This window comes from Vulpes vulpes, chromosome 14, assembly GCF_048418805.1.
Source record: "Vulpes vulpes isolate BD-2025 chromosome 14, VulVul3, whole genome shotgun sequence".
Taxonomy (NCBI): Eukaryota; Metazoa; Chordata; class Mammalia; order Carnivora; family Canidae; genus Vulpes; species Vulpes vulpes.
In genome coordinates this window covers 133,049,161-133,077,100 of record NC_132793.1, presented here as the reverse complement: position 1 = coordinate 133,077,100, position 27,940 = coordinate 133,049,161, and the positions used below count along the sequence as shown (strand labels likewise).

General features: G+C 38.7%; 1 protein-coding gene across 2 annotated transcripts; it reads left to right on the top strand.

The window, feature by feature from the left end:
* On the top strand, nucleotides 1–27,793 carry PI4K2B (phosphatidylinositol 4-kinase type 2 beta). Of its 2 annotated transcripts, XR_011997227.1 has the most exons (11): nucleotides 1–426; nucleotides 8,701–8,837; nucleotides 10,915–11,115; nucleotides 11,723–11,854; nucleotides 12,468–12,621; nucleotides 14,130–14,191; nucleotides 16,131–16,230; nucleotides 20,609–20,742; nucleotides 21,309–21,368; nucleotides 25,237–25,509; nucleotides 26,691–27,574. XR_011997227.1 is itself a non-coding variant. In XM_072737975.1 (10 exons), the coding sequence occupies exons 1-10, from the start codon at nucleotides 147–149 to the stop codon at nucleotides 25,408–25,410; spliced, it is 1,434 nt and encodes a 477-aa protein (XP_072594076.1). In that variant the 5' UTR covers nucleotides 1–146; the 3' UTR covers nucleotides 25,411–27,793. The 2 variants fall into 2 exon arrangements, 1 of the variants encoding a protein (XP_072594076.1); XM_072737975.1 differs by having other exon boundaries at nucleotides 25,237–27,793.
* The last annotated feature ends 147 nt before the right edge of the window (nucleotides 27,794–27,940 follow it).

The window sequence follows — 27,940 nt, the reverse complement described above, 5'->3', positions numbered from 1 at the left end:
GCTGCGCGGGGCCAACCGCCCGGCCGGCGCGTCCGTGCGGTGTCCCCGGCCGGCCCCGCGGCTCCGGTGCCCCGCGATGCCGAGGCCAGAGCCGGGCAGCTCGCCTGTCTGAGCCGCTCTGGACGCGGAGGGCGCCGAGGGAGGCCATGGCGGAGTCCCCCGAGCCCGGCCGGCCGGCGTCCGCGGGCGGCGGCGGGAGCCTGGCGGAGGAGGACGACGAGGAGCGGGAGCCGCTGCTGCCGCGGATCGCCTGGGCCCAGCCGCCCAAGGGTGCCCCGGGGAGCGCCGTCAGGCTCGCGGAGGCGGCGGGCGAGGAGGGCGCGGCCTCCCCTGCCGCGGCCGGAGACGAGGAGCAGCTGCTCGCGGCCGGCGGCGCCCCCGGGACCTCGCCCGCCCGCCCGGGCCGGAGACGCCCCCGCGCTGCAGGTGCGACCCGCGGCCCTCCCTGCGCGTGCGCGTCGGCGGCCCTCGCGGGGGTCGCGCCCCGGCCCCCAGCAGCCCTCGCGGCGGGGACGGCCGGGGGGGGGGGGGCACCGCGGCCCTCGCGCCCCCCCTACGGGGAAGCCTAAACTTTTGAAACCGGGCGGCGTCGTGACGTCGTAGGCTGCGTGCTCCCGCGGGGGCCTGCAGCGTCTGGCCGCGAACCGGGAGCCGCCGGGACCGCTGTCGGGGCCGCGGAGGTGCGAGGCAGGTGCGGGGCCGCGGAGAGATGCCCGCCCGCGGCTGCGGGTGCGGGAGCGGGTGCGGGTGCCCCTGGGGCGCGTTCCTGCGGTCATTGTGACGTCGGATTTCTCCAGCTGTTGTCTCGTGTTTCTTGAGTCATTTCTGCGCTCATACTGGGGGTGGGGGGTGGGGGGGTTGGGGGCACTTTTCCACCACCCGGTGGAGCAGTGGCCTCAGCTGGCAAAGAGGGTGGTTGATAACGAGGCTGAAAACTAGTAAGCGCAGAGGCGAGCTCCTGCAAGCGTGGGTATTCGTTGATGAAGCAAGGTTCTGGGGCCAGTCGAGTGGGGGCAGGCCACCTGATGGGAAAGTGAGGTCAGGCCACCTGATGGTAAAGTGCATCGGAGCCGGGGCCAGAGGGCTGCTTCGTGCAATTAGGATGACCTCTCCCTGTGGGTGGTTGGGACGGTTTCCCGGCCTGTGGCGGGACTCCATACGGGACGGCTTAAAGGAAGGCCACAGGAAATGCAGTTTTGATGGATATTGCTCTGTTTTTCTGGAGTTTTTAGATTTTAGGCGTCCTGCTGCCGGGTACTCTAACGGGGGCCTCCTGCAACGTAAGGAACTTTGGGTAGAATGGGTGCCAGAATTGGTGCCCGAGCTGAACTCAATCCAGACGTCCTCCCAGGCAGGTACATTGGAGAGGCCCAGGAGAACCCGACTCTCCCATTCAGGCGTTTCATGAATAAAGCTTTGGCACACCGGTGTGGCATGCAGGCCAGCTGCCATGGTGTTAGCTAGCGGGTGCTTTGCAGTACAACGTTGAGCAGAACAGACACGCTGATCGCACGTGGGCCCGCATTCACCCAGCTGCACAGTTTGTTTCTGTATTACCTGGAATCCTCTCTGTAAAGTCACTAAGATCTGTGTGGCTAGCTTGGGTTTTTTTTTCTACCCTAAAGTTACCTTGGTAGCTAGATTTTTAAAAAGAGCCTAAAACCTGGAGTGTGTTTATTCTTTGAAAGTGAGGTTTTGTTTAAAAAAAAAAAAAAGTAATTAAGGCTAGAAAAAGTAACAGTGGGGGCAGCCCCGGGTGGCTCAGCGGTTTAGCGCCCCGTTTGGCTGGGGGCGTGATCCTGGAGACCCGGGATCGAGTTCTGTGTCGGGCTCCCCGCATGGAGCCTGCTTCTCCCTCTGCCTGTGTCTCTGCCTATCTCATGAATGAATAAAATCTTAAAAAAAAAAAAAAAATTAACAGTGGGATAGACTATAGTAGTCAAATACAAATGGATTACAAAAGAGAATTCCTCCCTTTTTAAATGGCAATGATTTATTTATATCACAGTTTATAGTTTGCTAAGATCCTTTTTTGTATTGTTCATTAATTTTCACAACAGCAGGACAAGTTAGTTGTTACCCTCGTCCTTGTTGTGAGATTGAAAATGAATAAAACTGTAATGACTAGTAGTTCATAGAACTTAAGCGGTAAGCCCAAGTCAAGTATACAGGAAGTGGTAAAGCCACAACTGAGCCTTGTTCTTCTCTTTATATCCTGCACTTTTTCCATTTTGCCACAGATCCCAAATACTATAACTGTTACCTGTGGTTATTATTGGAGGTCTTATTTTTAATGGATTTAAAAATAGTTTTAAGTTGTAAAAAGTATTTTAATATTTCAAACCAGTATCCTAAAAAGTTTGTCATAGAGTAATATAACTAGATTTTTAAGTTATTTTTTAATAAGTCCATTAACTTCCTTTGTCCTTTACCACTCAATTTCCATGAGGCTACTTCTCTAGTTCTAAGAAATTCCTACCTTTAGATTGATATTAACATCTTTATCTTGTGCTTAATGCATAAACATTTGTGCTTCACTATCTTATTTATGTAAATAGGAGCTTTATGTACTTTAGCCAGTGGAAGAATGTCTGTAGTCTTTACTTGGTTGAGCAAGATGATGAGAGCCTAGAACCAGCATAAATATAGTGTTGTCAGGTCAGTGTCAAAGTAGAAAGATTAGTGGCATTCCTTGTTCTCGTTGTCATTTTAATCAGTGAGTTGGAGAGTAATATAGATGATAATAGTCCATACCTAGGTAACAGTATGTGTAGGGCATAGTTCTGTGCACTTCACTAACCCCATGAAGTGACGACTATTTGTTATTCTCATTTTAAGGAGGCACAGAGAGATGAAGTGACTTCTCCATGGTGCCAGTTAATACAAACTGAGAGCACTTACCGGTTTTGTTGGAGAGCTTACCATTAGAGGCTGGTGTTAGAACACACAAAGAACTACCAAAGTGAAAGGAAGTGTGTATTTATAAGCCTTGTAATGATTCATGGTGGCTTATAAATATATGAACAAAATAACATCATTTAAATGTAAAGAAAGATTCGGATAGGACAAGGTGATGAAATAAGTATGAGGGAGGCTAGAATAGGAGTACGCAGAATCCACGTTAAAAGCTTGGTGGAGGCTGCCCACAAATCTGATCTTTAAAGTTACTGAGAAGTCAACTTGAGAGGAGCACAATCAATGTGCCCATGAAGTTAAACTAGTTTTTTAAATCAAAACAGAACTGACAAAGGAAAACCTGTCATGCATCTTTTGGAGAAGAGACCATATGATGAATAGTATCTTTGTAAAGAAGTGATGAGTTTCATAGGAGTAGTTCCTGTAACTTCGCTGAAGCCCATTTTAATAGAAGAAATTGTAATGGGTGATGCTATCAGTATTGCTGGATCGATCCTCTAGACACTGATAATCTGGCTGAATGTAGAGGAAGATACTAGAAGAGTAGGTGCCCTACGTGTCTTGACAATCCTCCATAACTGAGCTTTTGAAAGGTGGTGAGGAGATTATTCCTGAACCAGTAATTAGAAGAAGCCTATTCTTTGTTTTCCATTTATTGCCAAGATACATCATTCTCAAATGCTTGAGTGCCTGCTGGGTGCCAGTGGATATGGAGGTTTTGGGGAGCCAGTGGTGACCAGATATCAAAAAGCATGTTCAGTCACCAGCCTTGTTCCCATATAGCTTTGTAGCCTAATGATGGAAATGGTCAATTAAAACAGTTCCAACGGCCCGTATATTTGGATAGGGAAAACTGGACCCTGGATTTAGGGGCCAGGGAACATTTAGCAGAGGAAATAGTATCCAATTTGAGACCTGAAAAATGACCAGCCCTGGAATCCCCCCCAGGCAGGGTTCAGATCACCAAACTAGTGAACTAACTACTATTCATTTTAGAAAATATGGCAGTTGTGGTTTTGTAAAACAGAATCTCAATCCCTCAAGTGAGGAGTGATTCATTTTGGTTTAGTTATTTAAAATGAGAAATTGGGGCAGCCCCGGTGGCGCAGCGGTTTAGCGCCGCCTGCAGCCCGGGGTGTGATCCTGGAGACCCGGGATCGAGTCCCACGTCGGGCTTCCTGCATGGAGCCTGCTTCTCTCTCTGCCTGTGTCTCTGCCTCTCTCTCGCTCTCTCTGAATGAATAAATAAATAAATCTTAAAAAAATAAAAATAAAATGAGAAATTGATCATTACCACGCGTACTTACATAAAAGGTTTATTAAATGGGTTCCCTTAACTCTTTCCATTTATGGTTGCTAAAGGACCAGTGATAACTCTTAAGTGTGGTCAAGGGGATCGTTCCTTAATAAATAATTGTCAGATTTATCGAGGGCCTGCTATGCACCAGGCACTGTTTTTAAGCACTGGAATATATCAGAGTAAAACAAAGATGTCTGCTGTTCTGGAACTTAGATCATTTTGATAAAGGGTTACAGGTAATCAGATGGAGTTGAAGGATCATTTAGAATTAGCCCTAGGAAGGAAGCTTGGAATATACATGAGAAATAGCATGGGCAAATGTTGAGAGGGTGTGCTGGGTATCTTGTGAAAAGTGAGGAGCTCAGATAGGACTGGAACTTGACTAGAAGGTCCCCACTTCTTAGAGAAGACCCAAAGGAAGTACACAGAGGTAGAATTGAGATTTTCCTCAGAAAAGTCTTTGATACACAAGCAAATCAAAACCTATAGTTTATTCCTTGAAAGGGATAGCCGTAATTTTACCTGGAAAAAAAGTTCTTTTAAGGAAAATGTAGTGTGACCAAATTCCTAAACAACAAATGCAATACTAGAGTGCTTCTTATTTTGGTGTACAGCCAGACACTGACAGGTGTTTGTGTTCTCTGCAAGGGGCTGCTCAGCTCGATTCTGGAGACAATATTTTAATGGGGCACCTTGAAAACCTGAGGCATGAAACAAGAAAGCAACTTGCATGCTGAAATGACCGAAAACACTTCCATATGGAAGGAGGTAGAGAGTAGATGAGACTTAGGGGAAAATGAAGTGATCTTCATCTATATGAAGGGTTATCCCTAAGAACAAAGGAGTAAGTGGACTTTTGTTTTGCTCCAGAAAGCAGGTCTAGGATATTGGGCAAAACTACAGGAGACTTATTTCCAGAAAAGGAAGGAGTTTATATTTGTTTCCAAATAAAAGCATGAAAAAAACAATGGTGTCACATTGAAAGTGTTGAGATATTTGCCCAAAGGCCCCCTCCAGTGATTATATTATAAAAAGTATACCAGTGCTGGATTCTTGTTGAGAGTCTTGGCCTAGAAGAAATACCACTTGACTACTGATAATTATTATTGGCATATTCTAGCACATAAATAATACTTAATTTATTCAATTAAAAGTTTATTAAGTACCCGCTAAATACTGATCCCTCATCCAGGTACCAGGGATATACAGTGAATAAAGAAAAAAGTTCCTCCATCCTTAATTACTTTCATGGGGTAAATGAGAATGATGAGTAATTAGCATGTCAATTGTACTGACATGACTAAAATACTTGCATTATTTATTCTTCTTTTAAGTAAGTTAAGTATGCCTAATAGCTCTTTTTGTAGTATTTTTCTTAGTACATACTTTTAAAAATAAATAACAGTTTTGTTTCTGTCTGAATTAAGGCAAATTTTAAATTAAGGTAAATTTATGTTTTGAATGTTCATGATGTTGAATGCATGTAATAGCATTTAAATACCTTCCAAAGTAAAGTATGAATAATTTTCTCCTTGTCTATCACTTTAAATGATTAATTGTTCATTCATTCTGCAAGTGTTTATTGAGTGCCTGTTATGTTCCAGGAACTATCAAAGTTCTGGGCATACAGCAGTAAAAGAAATCCTTTTCTTATAGCTCACAAAATAAATTTTATATTAGGTGATAAGTACTATAAACAGAAAAATAAAGTGGAGGATAGGGAGGATTGTATAGGGCCTTGGGGCCATTATAAGGACTTGGATTTTTTCTTTTAGTGAGATGGGAAACAGTTGGGTTATTTTATTCAAGAGTGCCATGATCTGACATCATTTTTTATTTTTTGTTTTGTAAGATTTTATTTATTTGAGAGGGAGAGCAAGCATGAGCCATGGAACAGGAAGGAGGGCAGAGGGAAAGGGAGAAGCAGATTCCCCGCTGAACAGGAATCCCGATGTGGGGCTCGATCCCAGGACCCTGAGATCATAACCTGAGCCGAAGGGAGGTGCTTAACCAACTGAGCCACCCAGGCACCCCAGATCTGACACATTTTAAAAGAATTACTGCTATAGCTTCTGTGTTTAGTATAGAGAAGGCATGGGTGAAAGATGGAGAGCAGTTAGGAGACCCTTATAATAATCTAGGTGAGAGTTGATAGTCCCTCGAATCACATTGAGGGAATGGAGATGGTGAGAGGTGGTGGGACTCTGGGTGTTTATGTAAGGTAGAGCCATGCAACCTGCTGATTGCTTGGCTCTTGGGGTGAGAGTATAAGGTCATGGATGATTCCAGGGTTGTTGGCCTGAGCAACTGAAAGATTGGAATTGCCAGCAACAAATAGAGAAACCTGGAAGGGAAGCAGTCAAGAGGGTTGGCAAAGATATGAATTGAGTTTGGGGAAGTAAAGTTTGAGCTGTCCGTTAAACATCCAAGTAGAGATGTTGAGTATGGTAGTTTAGAGTTTAGGGCAGAAGTCAGGACTTGAAATAGAAATTTGAGAGTCGTCAGTGTTGATGAAGAAGAAAAGAGGATCATAAACTGAATCTGAGGCATCCCAAAGAAAACCTGTGAGGGAAATATAAAAGGGAGCCAATGAAGTAGAAAAACCTAGAGAAGAGGGATCCTGGAAACCAAGTGAAGGAGAAGGGAGTGGACAACAAGGTCATATGGTGGGGTTGGCCAAGAAGATGAGTTCTGACATTAGATTTAGCAACTACGTACCCCCAACAAAAGTTGTATCGATGGAGTGGTTGAAACAGAAGCCTAATTTAAGTGAGTTCAAAGAACATGAGAGATGCCTAACTCTGGGAAACAAACAGGGGTGGTGGAAAGGGAGGTGGGCGGGGGTTGGGGTGACTGGGTGATGGGCACTGAGGGGGGCACTTGATGGGATGAGCACTGGGTGTTATGCTATATGTTGGCAAGTTGAACTCCAATAAAAAAATAAAAATAATAAATAAAATGAGTTCAAAGAGAAAATCAAAGGAAAATTGGAGATGGTGAATATAAATAACTGTAGAGGCCTGCTCTACTGGGCGTCAGAGAAATGAGGGGGCATCCGGGAGTATCATGGGTTAGATTTAGGATGAGAAAAACTATAGCATGCTTCATTTGGCGATGAAAATGATCCAATAAAGAGGGAAATATTGATGCAGGAAGAATTGCTGAAGAAATGCCCTAGAATCATAAGAGGTAGAGTCTGGTACACAAAGTGGTTGAGTTGATCTTTGAGCTTAGTTGGTTCATCTATAGTAATAGGTGGAAGGCAGAGGATGTCGTGGGCAGATGTGGTGCAGAGGGCTGATGATTGGTTTTTCTGATTGCATCTCTTTTGTTTAGGATCATCTGAGAGAGAGGAGGCATTGGAAATTTGAGAAGAGGATAGGGTATGAGAGAGTTGCCCAGAATAGTGGGACAGACTATGCACTGGGAGTTGTGCTAGTTCAAGCTGTTAGAACAAAATACCATAGACCGAGTGGTTTAAACAACAGACATTTATTTCTAAAGGTTCTGGAGAGTGGGAAGTCCAAGATGAAGGTGCTGGTATGATCAGGGCTGTCTGTCTGGCTTACAGATGGCCACCTTCTCACTGTGTCCTGGTGTGATACAGGGAGAGAGAGAGAGCATGCTCTCAGCACTGATCCTATTGTGGAGCCCTATCCTCATGACTTCATCTAAATGTAATTGTGTCCCAAAGACTCCATCTCTCAGTACAATTCCTTTTGGAGTAAAGGCTTCAACATATTTTGGGAGGACACAGTCCATAACAGGAAGGTAGTAGCAAGTGAGATATCAGGCACTGTGTGTGTGTATGTTTGTCCAGTCATGTTTAGCTGTCCCAGCGTAGGCATACTCAGCAGACAGTTGAGTTTAACCAGGACTGGGATTTTTCTAGGTGACTAATGAAGGAAAAGAGGAAAGGAAAAGTGATTATATGATGATTGACCATAATTTAAGCTGGCCAGGGAGGGACATAAGGACACAAAGATCAGTGACAACATTATAGATCAGTGCTTTGTAGGCCCTAGCAGGATGGAAGAATTGTTGGACTCAGGGTGCCAGAAGGAATGAACTAGAAGATTAGAAGGTGCTTGAAATTGAAAGATAGGGAGAGGTTGCAGGTATCGGTAATGACAGATCTGAAGTATGACTGTGCAATTGGAAGTTGAGATAGGATGAAGAACAAAATCACTGCAAGAGAGGAATTCAGAGTAATGTGTGGTTAATAGTGTGATTATATCAACAAATAGGGATTTTTCTCATGTGTCATTATTTGAAGTTTAAGGAGAAGAGGGGTTAGGGGGAAAAAAGGAAGGATCCAAGCAGCCCAATGCTTGATTACGTTTATTTTTCTGTACCTTAATGTTCTAATGCTAATAACCTAACCCAATATTACAGGTCCCTGTCATAAGCATTCTTTTAGCTGGGCTTTTTCTTCATGTTCTATATTAATTTTTTTTTAATTACAATAATTGTTGGTTCTTCAGCCTTGAATACATTCTTGGATGATCCTGCATTTGCTGATGTTGTGTTGAAAGCCGAGCAAGCAATAGAATTTGGAGTTTTTCCAGAAAGAATCTCTCAAGGTTCAAGTGGAAGTTACTTTGTGAAGGATCCTAAAAGGGTGAGAATTTCACAGATCTAGTATACATAGTAGAAATTTTGGAAAACACTAAATGTGAAGTCATTGTGAGGTTCTGAAGGTATTTTCCTAATAAGTCTGATTGCACCCTTTTAAAAAATAAAGGTCAGGGGGTTTTGTGGTTTTTAACGAAAGTGCTCTATATTTAGATATAGACCTATTCATTTTAAGGCATAGTTTACTGTCCTACTATTTTAATACTTGGTTTCAAGTATTTATGGAATACTTGTATTCAGCAATAGATTTGTTCAGTTTGTATTCATAAGTTCTTACTTTACAGTAACTATATTAGCCAAGCAAAGTAGAAATTTAAACTTTCAAAATGTATTTAATGTCATTTTCAGATCTTTTTCATAGGCTTATTTTGCCTAGGAGTATTTTTTCCAGCAGAGGAGCCTGAGCAATCTGAAGATTGAAGGCATTGGAATGTGACATAGTGAAATGAACCAAAGTATAATTCTAGGGTACAAAAGAGAAGTTGATATGGGACTTTGTTCCACTTAGTCTAGAATTTTTCAGAAATCTCTATTACTATCTCTAAAAGCTTTCTGAATGATACATAGCCAGCAGTTCTCTTTTTAGGAGTAAAAAAGATTATTCTTTTATCCTAATATTTTTGCAAAGATTAAAATTGTATTTTAAGACATAGTCTTTTTTGAGTTTTAAATATATATGTAGGTAATGTCCATGTATTTATTCTAAGTTTGATTTTGTAATTTGTTCGTGTTGGCTTTTTTTTACTGCTTAGACTTTATTGCATTATAAAGCAATTATATACTTAAAATTATAGTAAGATTTTTATTTCTTGTCTAAGGATAATTCATTCTCTAAATTTAATATTAATATATTTTATCAGACTAGTAATAAAGATTATAAACTATAGACATCCATGAGCAATTTTAAGAGGAGAGGATTTATTTAAAATTGATTCATTTGGGGAATATAAAAAATAGTGAAAGGGAATAAAGGGGAAAGGAGAAAAAATGAGTGGGAAATACCAGAAAGGGAGACAACATTAGAGACTCCTAACTCTGGGAAACGAACTAGGGGTGGTAGAAAGGGAGGTGGGTGGGGGGTGGGGGTGACTGGGTGATGGGAACTGAGGGGGGCACTTGATGGGATGAGCACTGGGTGTTATTCTATATGTTGGCAAATTGAACACCAATAAAAAATTTATTAAAAATATAGATAGATAGATAGATAGATAGATAGATAGATAGATAGATGGATGTTAGCGCCACCTTTGGCCCAGGGTGTGATCCTGGAGACTGGGGATCGAGTCCTACGTCAGGCTCCCTGCATGGAGCCTGCTTCTCCTCTGCCTGTGTCTCTGCCCCTCTCTCTCTCTCTGTCTCTCATGAATAAATAAATAAAAGCTTTTTAAAAAAAATAAAATTGATTCGTTAAAAAAAAAAAAACTGGAAAAAGATTCGGGTAGGAGAATCTGACAACACAGATGTCACTGTAGCTATCAATACCTTTGTATTGGAGACTACTTTTTGTCATTGTCATTTAAGAAATGCTTGAATGCCTGCTGTGTACCAAGCACTGTTCTGAGTACTTGGGATACAGCCCTAACAAGCAGAGTCTCTGCCCTTTAGAATGTACATCTAATGAGAAAGTAGATGATAAACAAACATATCATATTGATATTTAATAGATACTAGAATAATAATATCGTTTGACCTAGAACAGTAGCTTTCAGGCATTGTAAAATCAGTGGAATCCTTTCATAACTTGGAAGTACGGTAATAAAACAGGTGAAGTCAGGGTTGATCTAGTTAAGTGGCATGGAGTCTGAGAGCCCTACTTTCATCTCCATTCTCACCTTCCCTAGTGTTTCTTAGAGCACAGTTTGAAAACTACTAGCCCAAAGGATTATTGATTTTTTGTTATTGTTGAATGAGGATGAATATAAAAATATAACTGGAACTTAACCTCTTAATATGTAAGGGTAATGTCCAAATCTGGTGGGAAGAAATACAAAATGATTTATCAAAATGCATTTTATGGATTGTGTCTATCAAAATCTAACAACATTTCTACTTTTTTTATATAGAAAATTATTGGTGTATTTAAACCCAGATCAGAAGAGCCTTATGGTCAACTGAATCCAAAATGGACCAAATATGTTCATAAGGTCTGCTGCCCTTGCTGCTTTGGTAGAGGCTGTCTGCTTCCTAATCAGGGATACCTTTCTGAAGCTGGTGCCTCCCTTGTGGATGAAAAGCTTCATCTGGGCATTGTACCTAAAACAAAGGTAAGGGAGAAATTGTTTTTGATTATGTACTTGTAATTGATAGCTTACTTCCCTGTGAACGCTTTAGTAATATTTCACATGAAAGAACCTAAAGTCGAGCCCTTGTTTTGGTAATTCAGAGTCATGAGTGACTAATAAATTGATTTTAGTGGAGATCCACAAAGCTTCCCAAAGGAATATCCCTTGCTCAGATGGTGCTGACAAGAAGAAAAAGAACTAGGTTTAAAAAGCAGAAAAATATCTAGGTTCTAGAAATTCTCTTGAAGGTAGAGATAACTAATGTGTTCAAAAGACTACTGTTTTCTTTCTTTTTATTAGCCTTTTTAAATTTTTACTTGAAGACTTCCTCAGAATATTCATTCCTAACTCTACATTTCCAGACAATTCTTTCTTGCTTCCACTGGCCAGTTTTAGGCTGTCCCTCCCAGAAACATTTGTCATTTAACTGAGTTTGCAAAATCTCTATGCCTTTCTATTTTAGATTCTGAAGCATTTCATATAGGGTTAAACTCTGCTAATTTACATTTTTAGAGTACATGAAGTATATGAGTAGAAATACTATAATGCAAATTCTAATAACCATTTTTCTAAAACTGTATGTTTCTAGGTGGTTTGGCTTGTCAGTGAGACATTTAACTACAGTGCAATTGACCGTGCAAAATCTAGAGGCAAAAAGTATGCTTTAGAGAAAGTGCCAAAAGTAGGTAGAAAATTCCACCGGATAGGACTCCCTCCTAAGGTAAATTACTGGGATAAGCTTTATTTGGGGTGGGGGGGGCAATTCAGCATATATGACTTGAGCACCGTGTGCTGTGGGCTGTGGATATAGTGGTAAAGAAAACGGGTTTTTCATCCTCAAAGAGCATATAGTAGTGAACAGGCCATCTGAGTGCACTATGATAAAGCTGTTAGGATGGTTAAATGTAGGAAGGTTGGAGAAGATTGGGGAGGAGTGTTCGACCCAGTGGGATGACTAGGGAGTGTTTCCAAGAGGAGTTGGCATCTACGGCTTTATAAATGAAGGGTTAAACGCACAGGTCAAGAACCAGACCTGGTTTCCCTCGTAGCCTCTCCACCAGTTAGCTCAAACCTTGGGCAAGTCCTCTGCTTTCTAAGCCCTAGTCTCTAAAATGGGGGTGAGAAAAACCACCTCCTGGTGCTGTGAGATTAAATGAAGAAATACATAATATTTCTTAAAAATAGTTTTGATAAATGTGATTTATTTAAATTAGTATTAACCCTTGTTTTTCTTATGTTTATATAATATTTTATGATGATACTGTTGAGAAATTGAAGAAATAATACCTTTGTTCTTGTACTTTCTTTTCTAACTGTAGTTCTTAAAATTATAGATTGGTTCCTTTCAGTTGTTTGTTGAAGGTTACAAGGAGGCTGAATACTGGCTTAGGAAATTTGAAGCTGACCCATTGCCTGAGAATATTAGAAAACAATTTCAGTCACAATTTGAAAAATTAGTTATTTTGGATTACATCATCAGAAATACAGGTATTGAAGTTCTCTTATTTGTTCACTCAAATCTTGTTAGCTTGCAAATTGTATTCACTATTTTTTTAAGATTTTATTTATTTGAGAGAGACAGAAACAAAGCATAAGCAGAGGGAAGGGCAGAGGGAGAGAGAGAAACAGACTTCCCACTGAGCAGGGAGCCCAGTTCCTGGCTGGATCCCAGGACACTTGATATTATGACCTGAGCTGAAGGTAGCTGCCTGGCCGACTGAGCCACCCAGTTGCCCCTGTATTCAATTCTTGATGCAGTAGTCTCAACGCCACTTTTTCTCTACCTGCCTTGGAAAACAGAGATGCAGTATTGACTTCCCTGGCAAAGGTAATCCTGTACTGGAGGTCCTAACTCCTAGTGGGCTCCTGTCCAGGTGATAGAGGTCAGTTCCTGTCCCATCTGGGGAGTTTCTGGGCAGTGGGACAGAGCCAGAACTGTTACCTGCATAATACGAATAACTAAAACTTGATTATGTAAATTGTTTTAGTTGCTTATTTTGACATTTGTAACTGCTAGTATAGTCTATAAATACATTAAACTGTTAATTTTTTCTGGTCTAGAAGGGAGCAGTGATGTAGATAATCTAAAAGAGTGCTTCCCAAATGCGGTTTCCTGGACCAGCTGGATCAGTATTACATGGGGACTTGTTACATGTGCATCTTCTCAGAGGAGTGTACCCCAGCCCTATAAAGCAGAAACTTTGCCTCTGGGGGCCATCAGTCTATTTTAACATGTCCTCCAGGTAATTCTGGTGCACTCTGAAGTTTGAGAACCACTAGTTCAAAATGCTCATTTATATTCATTTCTGAAGAAGCACTGTTGTACTTTTCCACAGTTTTCCTTCTTAATTAATATGGTCTTGGATTAATGTTAAAATTGATATAGAAACTAGAGTACTTCTATATGAACACGAGGTGAGAATCTACCCAGAAATTTGCCTGGTAGGGATCCCTGGGTGGCGCAGCGGTTTGGCGCCTGCCTTTGGCCCAGGGCGCGATCCTGGAGACCCGGGGTCGAATCCCACGTCGGGCTCCTGGTGCATGGAGCCTGCTTCTCCCTCTGCCTATGTCTCTGCATCTCTCTCTCTCTCTCTCTATGACTATCATAAATTTAAAAAAAAAAAATTGCCTGGTAATAGTAGTAGATGTTTTTTCTTCCTAAGGTGAAGAGAAGTTATCTTTGATTTTAATAACCTTGATTTAATAGTTCTTGATAATAATTATACATACCTTACAGAGTGGTTATAAGGATTAAATTAATTAGTACTTACAACAATGCCAGAAACAGAGCAAACTCTAAAAAAGTGCTAACATTTGTAAGTATTTTTTAGTTTGTATGTGTTAAATTGGAACTCTTAATATGTAAACATATGCCACAGATAACAATCAAGGTCTTGAAAATCAAAAGGTGACTAGATTTTTCCCTTTGATATTAAACTATGATACCCATAAAAAATGAAGTAACAGGTTTGTTTTGTTTTGTTTTGTTTTGAAAGACAGGGGAAATGATAATTGGTTAATCAAATATGAAAAGCAGAAACAGGGAAAGGAAATTAAGGTAAGGAAATTTCAAAATTATACACATACACAATTTCTATAAATTTATGTTATTCATCTTTTTTCTTTACTTCTATTTATTGCATTTTTTTAAATTCTATTTTTCTAAATCTCTTTGTAGCTTTTTTTTTTTTTAATTTTTTTTTTTTTTTTTTAGAACTTATGAAATTTGTTGTGGAACCACTAGATTTATTTTGCTTTTATGTAATAAAAATAAAGGCTTCTGGTATTTTGGGTCAACATGTTTATACTTTAGTAATTCACTTCTATCTGAGTCTTATGACTCAATAATGTGGATGAATCTCAAACTCCTGCTGAGTGAAAAAAGCTACACACAAAGAAAGGGACCACACTGTCTTGATTCCACTATATGAAAATCTAGAAAGTACAAACTAATCTCTGGTGACAGAAAGCAGACCATGATTGTCTGCAGGTGTGGCAGAGGGAGGGAGGCCTGCAAAGGATACCAGGAAACTTGGTGAAGATTTCATATCTGCAAATGCTTATCATATTTGTAAACTTTAATATGTGAAGTTTATTGTATTTAAATTATACCTCAGTAAAGTTGTGAATAAACAAAAAAATAAAAATAAATGGTAGTTATAGCAGAAATAGGTTTAAAATATATACATAAATATACATATTCATAATAGTTTCTAAATATGTTTTATTGGTATACATTAAGCAATTAGATTTTACTGAAAACTTTATTCTTGGGGCGTCCGGGTAGCTCAGTCAGTTAAGCATCTGCCTTCAGCTCAGGTCATGACCCCAGGGTCCTGGGATCGAGTTCCCAATTGGGCTCTATGCTCAATGAAGAGCCTGCTTCTCCCTCTCCCTCTGCCTGCCACTCTGCCTACTTGTGCACTCACTCTCTGTCTCTGTCAAGTAAATAAATAAAATCTTTTTTTTTTCCTTTCCTTTTAAAGATTTTATTTATTTATTCACGGGAGACACAGATAGAGAGAGGCAGAGACAAGGCAGAGGGAGAAGCAGGCTCCACACAGGGAGCCCGATATGGGACTCGATCCCAGGTCTCCAGGATCAGGCCCTGGGCTGAAGGCGGCACTAAACCGCTGAGCCACCAGGGCTGCCCCAATAAATAAAATCTTAAAAAAAAAAATTTCATTCTTTAACTTTTAAGTATTTTGTGCATTTTCATTGAGGTAAGATATTTGATATAAACCAAAGAAACAAACCAGACATGTATCAAACAGCCCTTCATGTTAACACTTTTAATTTTACAATTATCTTTTTCACCTTTTGTTTTTATATGGGCCACTTAATAATGGCAGCTGTCTATCTTTGCATAATAAGTACTCTTTTAACGTGAGAACTCTCTTGCTGGCAAGGTCTTTGTTTCAGCTATGGAAGAATGGGGAAGTTAGGAATGGCCTACACTCTGTAATTAATAGTACCTTGAGATTCCTTCTACTGAAGCTTATTATATTTGTTCTTTGAGGAGTTTTATTTAGAAAATAAACTTTGGGAAGTTTTATTTAGAAAATCGTATTTTAGTCTAGGGGACCCTGGGAAAGACTAAATTTTTCATAAGGTAGTTTCATAAGGTAATTCTCTTTTGCATGTGTCATACGTTTAAGCAGTGCAACTAGCAATAAGTTATCTGGAACAACATATTTTTAAGTTTAAAAATTCCAGGTGCTCTTCCCCAAAGAGAAAAAAAATGAAATTATTACTATCTAAATTTATAACAACAAGTTTTAAAAACGATGATTATGAAATTCTTACTGATTTATAATTATAAGACAGTTTCTTCCTTTCATGGGTAAAAACTTGTATTTTCTGGCAACTTTTTATTTTTATAGGCTCTTCAAATGTCTTTAAATCTCAGTAGTTTTTTAAAATTTATTTAATACTTGATCTTTTGGAAATATTCATATAAATTTTTTTATCAGCAGGCCATGTTTTTTCTTCTTTAGGAAACAAAATGGATTGATGATAAAGAATCACTTATTAAAATAGCTGCAATTGACAATGGTCTGGCATTTCCCTTTAAGCATCCTGATGAGTGGAGAACATGTGAGTATTTAGAACCACCAATCGATTCCATAATTACCCTTTTTCAGAATAGGAAGGGAACAAAACTTACAGATATCAGAAAAGGAGAAGAAAAACTGGACAAAGGAGAACCATTGATTAGGGCTGTCACCTAGATGCTGGGAATGCAGAGATGTGTACTGCATGGGCCTTGCCATGTATTGTTTGCTTAGCTTTGAATGACTGCATCTGGTTTGTTTTTTTGGCTTGCGTTAGTCTTGTAGAATAAGTTTTTAAATATTTACAATATGAAAATCATATCTATTTTAATATAGGGCTAGAATTTAACTTTTATGTTTTGGGTAGTATTCACTTACAAAACATTTTGGGCCTACCTCCCTCCTTCTAAGTGAGTAGTCTTTTAATTGCCTTACCAGTCTGGCTTGCTGCATCTTCTGGAGCTAGTTTTAGATATTTTTATTTTGCTTAAAATTGTTCATGACATCTTGAGTTCTAGATTTATGGGTGTATAGTTTTTTATAGAATTCTCTTATAATTAAAAAAAATCTCTATGCATATTAAGTATGTAGGGGTGAAAGGAAATGATATCATCTAATTTGCCTTAAAATATTTAGGGGGAGGGAAAGTGGAGATAGGTGACACGTTTTGCAACAGTTTGGGAATTAGATTATTCAAAATATAGGAGTTCATTGTACTAGTTTTTAATTGTTTTTATATGTTTGAAATACATGCCAATATAAATAAATATAAATAATTATTTATATGTTAAATAATCTCTGTATTGGGATGCCTGGATGGCACAGTCAATTAAGTGTCCAGCTCTTGCTCTCAGCTCAGGTCTTAATCTCAGGGTCATGAGTTTGAGCGGAGCTTACTTTAAAAATATATAAATAAATAATGTCTGTATCTATTTTTTAAGATTTTATTTATTTATTCATGAGAGACACAGAGGCAGAGAGAGAAGCAGGCTCCCACGGGGAGCCTGATGTGGGACTCGATCCCAGGACCCCAGGATCTCAACCTGAGCCAAAGGCAGCCGCTCAACCACTGAGCCACCCAGGTGTCCCATGACTATGCCTTTTAAATTTCTACTGTTTATTAGTGGGCTTTTTTTTTTTTAATTATTAAGCTTGCCACAGACTTGTTGATTACAAAACATTGACCTTTTTATATTTATTTTCTGCTTTTTTAAAAAAATATAATTGACCTTTTATTGATCAGGTTTTCATTTTGTTTATTTGCTTTTTTCCTTTCATTGATTTGTGTTTTCCATCGTTATTCTTTTCCTCTGATTGTGTTCATACTGTTTTGCTCTCCTATATGTTTTTCTGTAGGTATCCTTTTGGCTAAACCATAGATTAGATAGGGGCTGCTCTGTTGTTCTGCTCTGCATGTTCATGCTATCAGATTTTTCCCTTTGATGGGAGTAATTTAGGAAGATTTTGTTTGGTTTTAAAATTTATCTCAGTTGATTTTTTTTTTTTTAATGCCCATTGTCATTTTGAGTTTTACTGCGTTGTGATCTGTGAATGTGGCTGGGCGAATTCTGCTGTTTGAAATTTGTTAGTAATACCTTTATAATCTGTTAGATGGCCATTTTGAAAGTACTTGAAAAGAATGTGAACACAAAGTTTTGCATCTGTCTGTTGATTAAAGTTTGTTGTTAGTCAAATCATATTTTTTGATCTGATAATTTTTGAGAGTTGAAGTTCATTGTAATTGTGATTTTGGCAATTTCTTTCTCCATTTCTATACCTTTTTTTGCTGTGTGTTTCACGTAAAGGCTCAGCATTTTATTTTGCTGGTGGCTTGTTCTTTTATTAGTGTGAAATATATCCCATTTTATTCTTCTCGATGGTTTTTACTTTTCTTATTTTATCTATTGTAACATTGCTACACCTCATTTCTTTTTATTAGCATTTACCTGGTATTATTCTATACTTTTATTTTTGACTTCCATCATTTTGTTTTAAGTATATGACTTATAAACAACACTTAACTGGATTTTTTTTTCACCCAATTTGAGATTCTTTTAATAGGTACACTTAGCTCTACTTAAAGTCTCAACAAATTACTGATGTGTGAACTTTTTGAACTTTTCCTGCCATCTTATTTTTCTCCGATGAACCACAGATTCCAGTTGGCTTTTTTCCTTTCCTATCTTTTGTTGAACTGACTTAAGCTATCTATGTTTCATTGGTTTTTTCCTCTAATAGTTTGAAATTTATATGCAAATTGTATTTTCAAAGTGTTAAATTTAAGGTGCCTACATCTGGGAAATTTTGCCAAATATGCAGATGAGGCTTAAGAATCTGGAACTTGAAAGGAATTGATATTGAGGATATAGTTTTTAAACTGTCCCCTTGGTAGTGGAAGTCATGGTGAATAGATACCATCAATAGGACAATGTGAGGTACACAAATACTCAGTAAATGTTTAGTGAACGTTTAACAGATAAAGGAAAGAAAGAGAGGAATGGTGGCATCGAAGACAAAAGGAAAAGCCAGCAAACGAGAAGTGGCTTAAAAGAAAGAAGGTAAACTTTGAGAGAGCAGACTTTCCAAAGGCATACAGGAGAGAATTTTAGAGACAGAGATGACTGAAAGCAGTACTACTTGCTGTGGAAACATTAAGTAATATAAGAACAAATGGGCCTCGGAAAGACTCTTACAAAATAGTTTTAGGGGAAAGAGGTTTTTGTTTTGTTTTGTTTTTTATTTAGAGAGCGCACATGAGTAGGGAAGGGCCGAGGGAGAGGGAGAAAAAGAGAATCTCCAGCAGACTCTGCACTGGGCATGGAGCCTGATGCAGGGCTTGATCCCTTGACCCTGAGATCATGACCTGTGCCAAAATCAAGAGTTGGACACTCAGCCAGCTAAGCCACCCAAGCGCCCCTGGGTGAGAGAGTTTGAATGGTGATAATAGAAATTGAGGGATAGGGATTAGAAGTAAAGGTGGGCAGGGAATAAGGGCTTTTATGTGACTGTCAGGGAAAAATGAAAGGGAATTTGGATATAGCTTCGGGTCGATGAGGGCCAGAAGAAAGGCTTTCTTTGGAATAGACAGTGTACTTCCCACAGTATACAAGGGGTTAGTAGAAGAGAAGTAAGAAGAAATGACTCTAGATTTTTTTCCTTAGGGCTTTCAAAGTGGTATGAGCCATCAAAACTGGAGGTTGTCATCGGAGGAACCCTCAGTGGTTCTGTGGGTGATCATATTATCATAAGTCGTCCTGCTTTCTTGCAGGAATCTGAATATGCACCCTCACTAGAGGATTCTACTACTTTACAAATCTTTCGAGTCCTAGTACTGTGTAGATTGAGTGTCTTCTTAGGAGAGAACTAGAATTAGGGATCCCTGGGTGGCGCTGCGGTTTGGCGCCTGCCTTTGGCCCAGGGCACGATTCTGGAGACCCGGGATCGAATCCCACGTTGGGCTCCTGGTGCATGGAGCCTGCTTTTCCCTCTGCCTATGTCTCTGCCTCTCTCTCTCTTTCTCTGTGTGACTATCATAAATAAATAAAAAATTAAAAAAAAAAAAAAAGGAGAGAACTAGAATTAGCCTAGAGTCACGGATCTTTGATTACTTAAAGCCACTTTTACCTATTTACCTACTAATGATTTAAAATTTTGGAACATCATGTGTTTACGTGCATGTGCACATGAGTGGTCAATTCCTGATGATTTGTGACCCAGAGGGCAGGGAAATATCAGCCATGGTATTTGATCTGGGGCTGTGAACAAATTATAGGTGTCCTATAATTTCCAAACTGAGGAACCAGAGATTCAGATATATTTTCTGATGTAGGGTTGTTTGAGATAGACTCATTATCAAGATTCTTACTCTTTGCTATCTAAAACTCAGGAACTGGGGATCCCTGGGTGGCTCAGCGGTTAGTGCCTGCCTTCGGCCCAGGGCGTGATCCTGGAGTCCCGGGATCGAGTCCCACAATCCCACATCAGGCTCCCTGCGTGGAGCTTGCTTCTCCCTTTGCCGGTGTCTCTGTCTCTCTCTCTCCTCCCTCTCTGTGTCTCTCATGAATAAATAAATATAATAAAAATTAAAAAAACAACAACAACAACAACTCAGGAACTAATTAGTTTCAGTAGTATCTTACTATGCTTTACCATCTAAATTGACCATCCAGGGGATGCCTGAGTGGCTCAGCGGTTGAGCGTCTGCCTTTGGCTCAGGGCATGATCCCGGATCGCGTCCCACAGTGGACTTCCCCGCGAGGAGCCTGCTGCTCCCGCTGCCTGTGTCTCTGCCTCTCTCTGTGTGTCTCATGAATAAGTAAATGAATATTTTTTAAAAAATAAAATAAATTGACCATCCAAACTTGGAATCAGGATGATCATCCTCTGATAACTTCTTCCTCTCTTTCTTTTTCTTTTGTTAGATCCATTTCACTGGGCTTGGCTTCCTCAAGCAAAAGTTCCTTTTTCTGAAGAAATAAGAAATTTAATTCTACCATATATTTCTGACATGAATTTTGTGCAAGATTTATGTGAAGATCTTCATGAACTTTTTAAGGTAAATAAAATTTTAGTTAATTATTGCAGAAAATGAAATAAATCTTAGAGGAGATTTTCTTAATAGAGCTAATTTGCAATTTACTGCTTCTGGTATCACTACTTACAGTAGAACCTAACCTAAAAAGGAATTAACAGTTTTACTTTACAGGAGCATAAATTTGTGAACTGATTATGAGTGTTCTCTGAAGTGAGACTATATTAAAACTTCACAAGTTGTTTTCTTCAAAAGTTGAATTTTTACAAAAGTACTCTATAAATTATAATAAATGCTAGGTGAGCTGTTCTGATTTAATCCTCTTTAAAAAGCCTAAACCGTTGGCTAGAAGTGCATTTTAAATCCTTTTGGAACCAGTTGGAGTATAGCTAAACTATTCTTGTATTCTAGAGGCATCCAAAAATAAATCAAGTAAAAATGCTCTTTAAACGTTATTTTATCTATTAGGAAGGCTTTGACATGGCCTTACGTGCTAAGTTGAAGAGTTCATTTATTCTCAAGTATTTGCTTCAAAGATCTTGATTTTTGGAATTGTAATAATGTGAGGTTTTTTTTCCATTCCATGAAAGACCGACAGAAGATTTAACAAAGCCACTTTTGAAAGTCAGATGTCTGTGATGAGAGGTCAGGTAAGTTAACCTTATGATCTTATTCATTAAGAAAAAAGATCTCTCTTTGAAACAGTTGTTAACTTTTTTTCTCCATGGTGACCCAAAAATGCAATTTATCTTTTATGCCAAACCAGGGCTCATATGATTAAAAATGAAGTGGATTTCAATATCATCTTTCCTCTTGTTCTAAATTAGATATTTTTGGCCTTTTTGTATATTGTTTGTTAGCCTGTTCCACACCCCACCCCACCCCCATGAATTCTTTGTCCTCATTTTGATAACTGTTTTCCTGAGTGTTACTATATTTTTCATCCTCAAACATCTACTTGGATGTTTCAGTACCAAGTTCTGTTGCCTGTTGATGGTTTTTCTCATAGAATGTGTTTGGTCTTCGCTGGAGCAGTCAGTGAGTCACCATGCCACCCAGGTTGAGCACTGATTGGGGCATAAAAGTACTAACTGTAACTCAGTGGCCTTCTATTCAGTGATTTATAAACCAGAAGCTCATTTGCAGAATCAGTAATAATTGATGTTGAAGAAAATAAAACTAACGCTTTAGTACCTCCTGAATACTCTACCCTTGACTAGATATTGTGATGTTTGGTATCACTTCACAGCAGCTCTCCATAGTTACCTGCATTTCATATGGAGGCAACTTGGCTCCAAGGGGCTAAGTAACACTTAATCTGTACATTTCTATTATCTATTTCTATTAACCTATACATTTCTATACACTATTAACATTCAATCTATAAAAGTAGGGGCTCTTCGTCTGGCCCATCAGCTACATTTAGACGTTGCCTCTGCCTGAGACCCCTCTCATCTCTTCTCTGCACTTAATCTGCACTTAAGTGGTGTCCTGACCTCTTTTCCTATCTCTTTGACATTAAACCAGAACCATCTCTCTAATAGCAAATCTGATCATGTCTCCTGCAGCTTACCATGTTCATGACCCCTGGGTGTGCATAGGCTCCAGTGCCGACTTAGAGCACGGTCCACAGGACCTTTTGCACTCTTCTTTCGTTCCTCCTATGCGCCTGTCTTATCGCTTGTCAGTGGTGGCTTCCCCTCAGCCTGGCCACTCCTAACTCCTTCCCTCCTGTTTCCCATTTCCCAGGGACGCCCTTATGTGCATTGCTGCCACTCTTCAGTGCCTTTTCCTCCTCCTTTGGGGGACGGTTTTCCTTCAAACTCCAGCCTTGTCTTCCCAGGCTCCTCCTGGCACTCAGAGTTCTGTTGTCTGCAGCATCCCTGGAAATACACTGATGTTGCAGCCAACTCAAAAATTAGATGTTAAAACTGTATGTTGTCATGTTACTGTTGCTTGCTACAGCTTAAAGTCAAGCATGAAGTGAGTGTGTGTGGTTTAAACCCACTAAAATTTGAGGAGCAGAGAACTAGTCTAAAGGAAAGCAAAGTCTATATGTGGAAGTGTGGAAGTCTGTGAGTTTATACCACCTGCCTTTGGCTTAACCATCACATCCCTACCCAGGTCTCAGATGTGGCATCAATGGAGACTAAATGTTTCTCCTTGCCTGCAGTGCTTAGTCTGTTTCTAAAGGTAGCCTTCTCTGAATTAAACATATAATAATAGATTCGTTTGTTCTTTCAGGAAGGAAAAAATGGGTGATCTCTTGCGGGGGGTGGGGGTGCTGGTTAAGATTATGAGTCCGGGCACAGATCCACTGTTGTTCAAATATTTATCACTTTTTATTCCAGTTGTTTGTTCACATGGCTCTTTGTTTCTGGGATGTGTGTACTTTAAGGGCTCACATGGCTTTTTTCCCCCTCACTCAGTCTTCTCTCCTCCCCAACACAGTGCATGTTCCGTAGATGTTTATTTAATAAATAAATGCAAGATCATCAAGTGTTTACTCAGCTTTCAAAGAAACATTAATATTTAGGATAGTTTTAGGATTGAGTAATTTTTGCTTATACATATATATGTATAAGCAAATTATATATAAATAAAAATTCTTAAACATGTAGAATGAGTTTAATTTTCTTTGTACTATTCTGTTTTCCAGATTCTCTACAACAATCACATCTTTAGAGTCAGGAAAACATTAGATACTACTTAAATTAGTGTGTTTAGACTAACATTTTTAGAGTAGAATTCTTTAAACCAGAAGAAAAAACTAACCAGAACATTTCTTTCCTTAACCATGCTGGTGCCCACATGGATTTTCATGATAAAAACAATACTTATAAATGTGAATTTCAGGAATTCTTTGTGTAATTATCCAGATATAGCCAGCCTAGAAGATTTTAAGGGAAGAACTTAAAAGGGATCCTAAAATCTAAATCCAATGAGTTACTATTGTAGCTGGTAAAGATTTATTTCCCTGAAGTGTTAAATACTTAGCATTTTCTAGGACCTAAGCCATCCAGTTTATACTATTGGAAGTATTATGAATTTTATTAGTATGGCTTTATGTTGAAACCTTTATGCTATGACTATTAAATAGTCTTTACAAGAACCACTAAAATGTGTACTATTTCTATATTAGATATCTTCAAATACCTGAAGGAGACATCTTTATTTCTAAAGTACATAACAAAGGAAGTTTTTTACCTGATAGGCAGGAAAAAAAGAAAATGAATTATTAAATTTTTATTTTATCTGAAACTATGCATTGTTTCATAACCTTATTTATGCACTCAGAGTAGCAATTCTGAGAGTGTGTTTAAACATGGAATGTACTGTTTATGTACTCTTCCTAGTTTTATTTTTTCTATTTAAGAGTAAACTCTTAAATGGAACTTTATTTTAAATGGCAACTTCCCCAAATCTCTAACCTCCTTGCCTTGCATCATGCTTTCCCATGGCACTTTTACCCTAAAATACATGGTATAATTTACTGAATCATACTTATTGACTCCTCCCCCTGCTAAAATGCAAGCTGTGTGGAAGCAGGGCTTTTTGTTATTGTTGCTCCAGCACTTAGAGCCTACCACTACCAGGTAGTAGGCGTGCAAAAAAAATTTTTTTTGTAGAATGAGTGGATAAGGCAAGTATGTAGTTAAAAGCACACTATTTTAAGTTTTCATTAAATTCCAGTTAACATACAGTGTATATTAGTTTTGGATGTACAACTTAGTGATTCAGCACTTTCATACAACACCTGGTGCCCATCACAGCAGGTGCCCTCCTGTTTCCTTCATCCCTGTTTCCCTCATCCCCTCACCCACCTCCCCTCTGGTAACTGTCAGTTTGTTCTCTATAGTTAAAAGTCTGTTTCTTGGTTTACTTCTTTTTTTTTCCCCTATGATCATTTGTTTTGTTTCTTAGATTCCACATAATGAACGCAATCGTGGTATTCATCTTTCTCTGACCGATTTATTTCACTTAGCATAATACCCTCTAGCTCCATCCATGTCATTACAAATGGCAAGGTTTCATTTTTTCTTACGGCTGAGTAACAATTCCATTGTATCTATGTTCCACGTCTTCTTTACCCATTCATCAGTTGATGGCTATTTGGTCTCCTTCCAGACACTGTTGGTGGGAATGCAAGCTGGTTGCAGTCACTCTGGAAAACAGTATGGAGGTTCCTCAAGAAGTTAAAAATAGAGCTGCCCTATGACCCAGCAATTTACACAAAGAACACAAAAATTCTGATTCAGAGGGATACATGCACATTGATGTTTATAGCAGCACTATCAACAATAGCCAAATTATGGAAAAAGCAGACTGTTTAGACTAGTCTTTGTTTAGCTTCTATGTCAAATGGAGAATATGAAACCATTCACTTTATTCAGTCTAATGGGCATAAATGAATGAAATAAAAATTGTAATTGTGAATAAATGGTTAAAATTAGGTCGGTGAACTGAACAAAGGTTTTATCTTATTTGAACTGGTGAAGATATCTCTTCTTTCCACAGATCTTAAATCTTACTCAGGCACTGAAAGACGGGAAGAGTCCTGTGCAGCTGGTACAAATGCCTTGTGTGATTGTGGAGCGCAGTCAAGGTGGAAATCAGGGCCGAATTGTCCATCTGAGCAATTCATTCACCCAGACTGTCCACTGCAGGAAGCCATTCTTTTCCTCCTGGTAGCAGATGTAAAAGAAACAACCCTTTTGGCATTATTATGTTATTAAAACAATACAGTAATGCAAATCTGTTAAGCGCTCCAGTTACAAAACCTCAAATAATGTAAGTCTTTAAAAGGTTATCTCTTGAATGTAATCAGAAGTTTACAGTTTTTTTTTTTTTTTGTCCAAATATTAAATTTCTATTTCAGGGAAGAAGCAATATATCTCCTATATTGTATTTTTGTAGAAAAATTGTATTTTATGTTGTCAATGTTAGTATAAGAGGTAATTCATGGTTTACATATTCTGAAATGACTGTAATTACTTTAGAATTCCCAATAGAAAAATAAGTGTTGACTTTGAATAACTTTTTATATTCTTTTTAAACATTGATAAGGATGTTCATATTCACTGTTCTTGCATCATAAAAGGCCTTTGAGGGTGAAACTGCTCTTGTGAGCTTTAATAAGTGGTTAATAGAAAAACAGGTAAGAATAGAGCAATGTTGCCTTAATTGAAAAAGCTGCTATTTTAGAACTTGAAGAAGTGCCCCCAAAGTGACTGTGGTTAGGGATCAGAAAGTTATATTTTGGTTGAGTAAAAGGTGACCATTTTATTTTCTGTACTTCAGAATATTTTCTGTCAATTATTTTGTTATAGTAAAGAAATACAATGAAGATATTCCCCCTTTTTTAAAAAATGGAAACACTGAACTGAGATGGAGGGGACTAACATGAAATTAAGGCAGATCCCCAATATTTTGAAATTCCAAAGTCACAGTAAAAGTCCCTTTTGTTTCTTGCATGGGATCAGTTACTTAATTAGTACTTTAGTATTGATCTTACTCATTTTAGTGCTTCAGTTAGTATTAACTTCACTGAAAAATAAACCATACCTCAGAGTGTATGTTGGATTGCATTTTGGGGTCCTAGGGCAATAAGCCCTTAAAAATAACAGATTATAGGGGACTTGAAATTACCGGTGTTACTATAATTAACAATCAACTTTAGAATATCAGCCCTAACTAAAGGGGAACGTGACAGAGATAACCATAAAGTCATTTATATTTGATTTTGAAAATCAGTATGCCTGATACCCTAGGACTTCATAGCACTTGTAACTCACCAAGTGATTTAAATTGAGATGAGCCCAGTATGAATATGTGATTATAAGGAACCAGAAGCTTCGTTCTCTTCTTCAGGCCCCAAACAAGTAACATCACCACTCAAATTAAACTGGCAGTTTGTGGTCTGGGCCTTTCGGTTTTTTAGCTTTCTGTCTTGTGATTCTTTTTTTAATTAGGTATTTTTATGTAAAAAATGTTCACGAAGGTTAAATTAGGACTGGAGACAGATCTGCAGATCCTCCTTCCTTCACCTCTTTCTCATGGTCTCCGTGGATGTGGCAAGTGAGAACACTGCTGCCTTAGTACCAGCTCCCTGGATACGTGCGTTCTCCTGCCTTCCCTGACCTTCCGTGATCTTCCTGCTGAGATCATGGGAAATTGACTGGAAGTTCAAAACTCAACTACTATCTTTAGATAAATACTAGTAATTAAAATGTGCCTTTTGAAGATGGGTTCTTAAAGAAAATAAGTTGTTATGATATGGGTACTGCTTTCATAAAACAGTTTTTTCAGTATTTTGAGAAATTGCTAAATTAATTTTTATAATGGAAAACTTAGTAAATTCCTACTGTTTTATATCCTGAAGTTAAAATAGTGTGGAAATATTTTTAAATGGCCTGACCAGGCTAGAAGAGTAAAGTTGAAATATTTAAAATATGATCATAAGTCAGAATACATTGGTTATATTTTGTAAATTTTCATGAACTTGTTTCTTATTTAAATATAGTGTTAATTTTTTCAGTGAGTATATTTATAGTGTCAAACTTGGTAGAGTAAAGGTAATAAAAATCATTGTCTTAAGGTCACAGTTCTCCTGAAGTATGTATATTGAATATTTAGAATGTTTGTGAACACATTTATGTTTATAAATGATGCCAAACCACCGTTTCCCTCGTATGTTAGTGGTATAGTTTAATTCTTTACAATTCCAAAAGCCACTGAGGGGGCCACTTTATGGGATGAGTACTGGGTGTTATGCTATGTGTTGGCAAATCGAACTCCAATAAAAAAATATACAAAAATAAAAAAATAAAATTCCAGAAGCCATATTTAACCGGAACCTTCGTAATTGGAGACTTTTTTTTTTTTAATTTTAATCAGAGACATTTTAGTTTTGTTTAATCATATGCTTTCTAATTCTCCCCCGAATTTATCAGGAATTGGAGGCTGTGGAAAACCTGTGGAAGGTTTTTTGCAGACTTGAAAACAGTTTGAGTCACCTTTTTTTTTTTAATTTAAAGTCCTGTACTGATGGAATTAAAGCCTTGTTAAAACCAGATAGTGAGTGTTATCTATTCACATTACATCTGAAATCCTCTTACAGGTACAAGGACAGGCAGGCAGCCCTATGCTTTAGAGTCGGTCTTTTCTCCCAAGTTGCTTGGCCAACAGCACGGAGCTTCTCGGTGTCGCCCTGCCGTTGCCA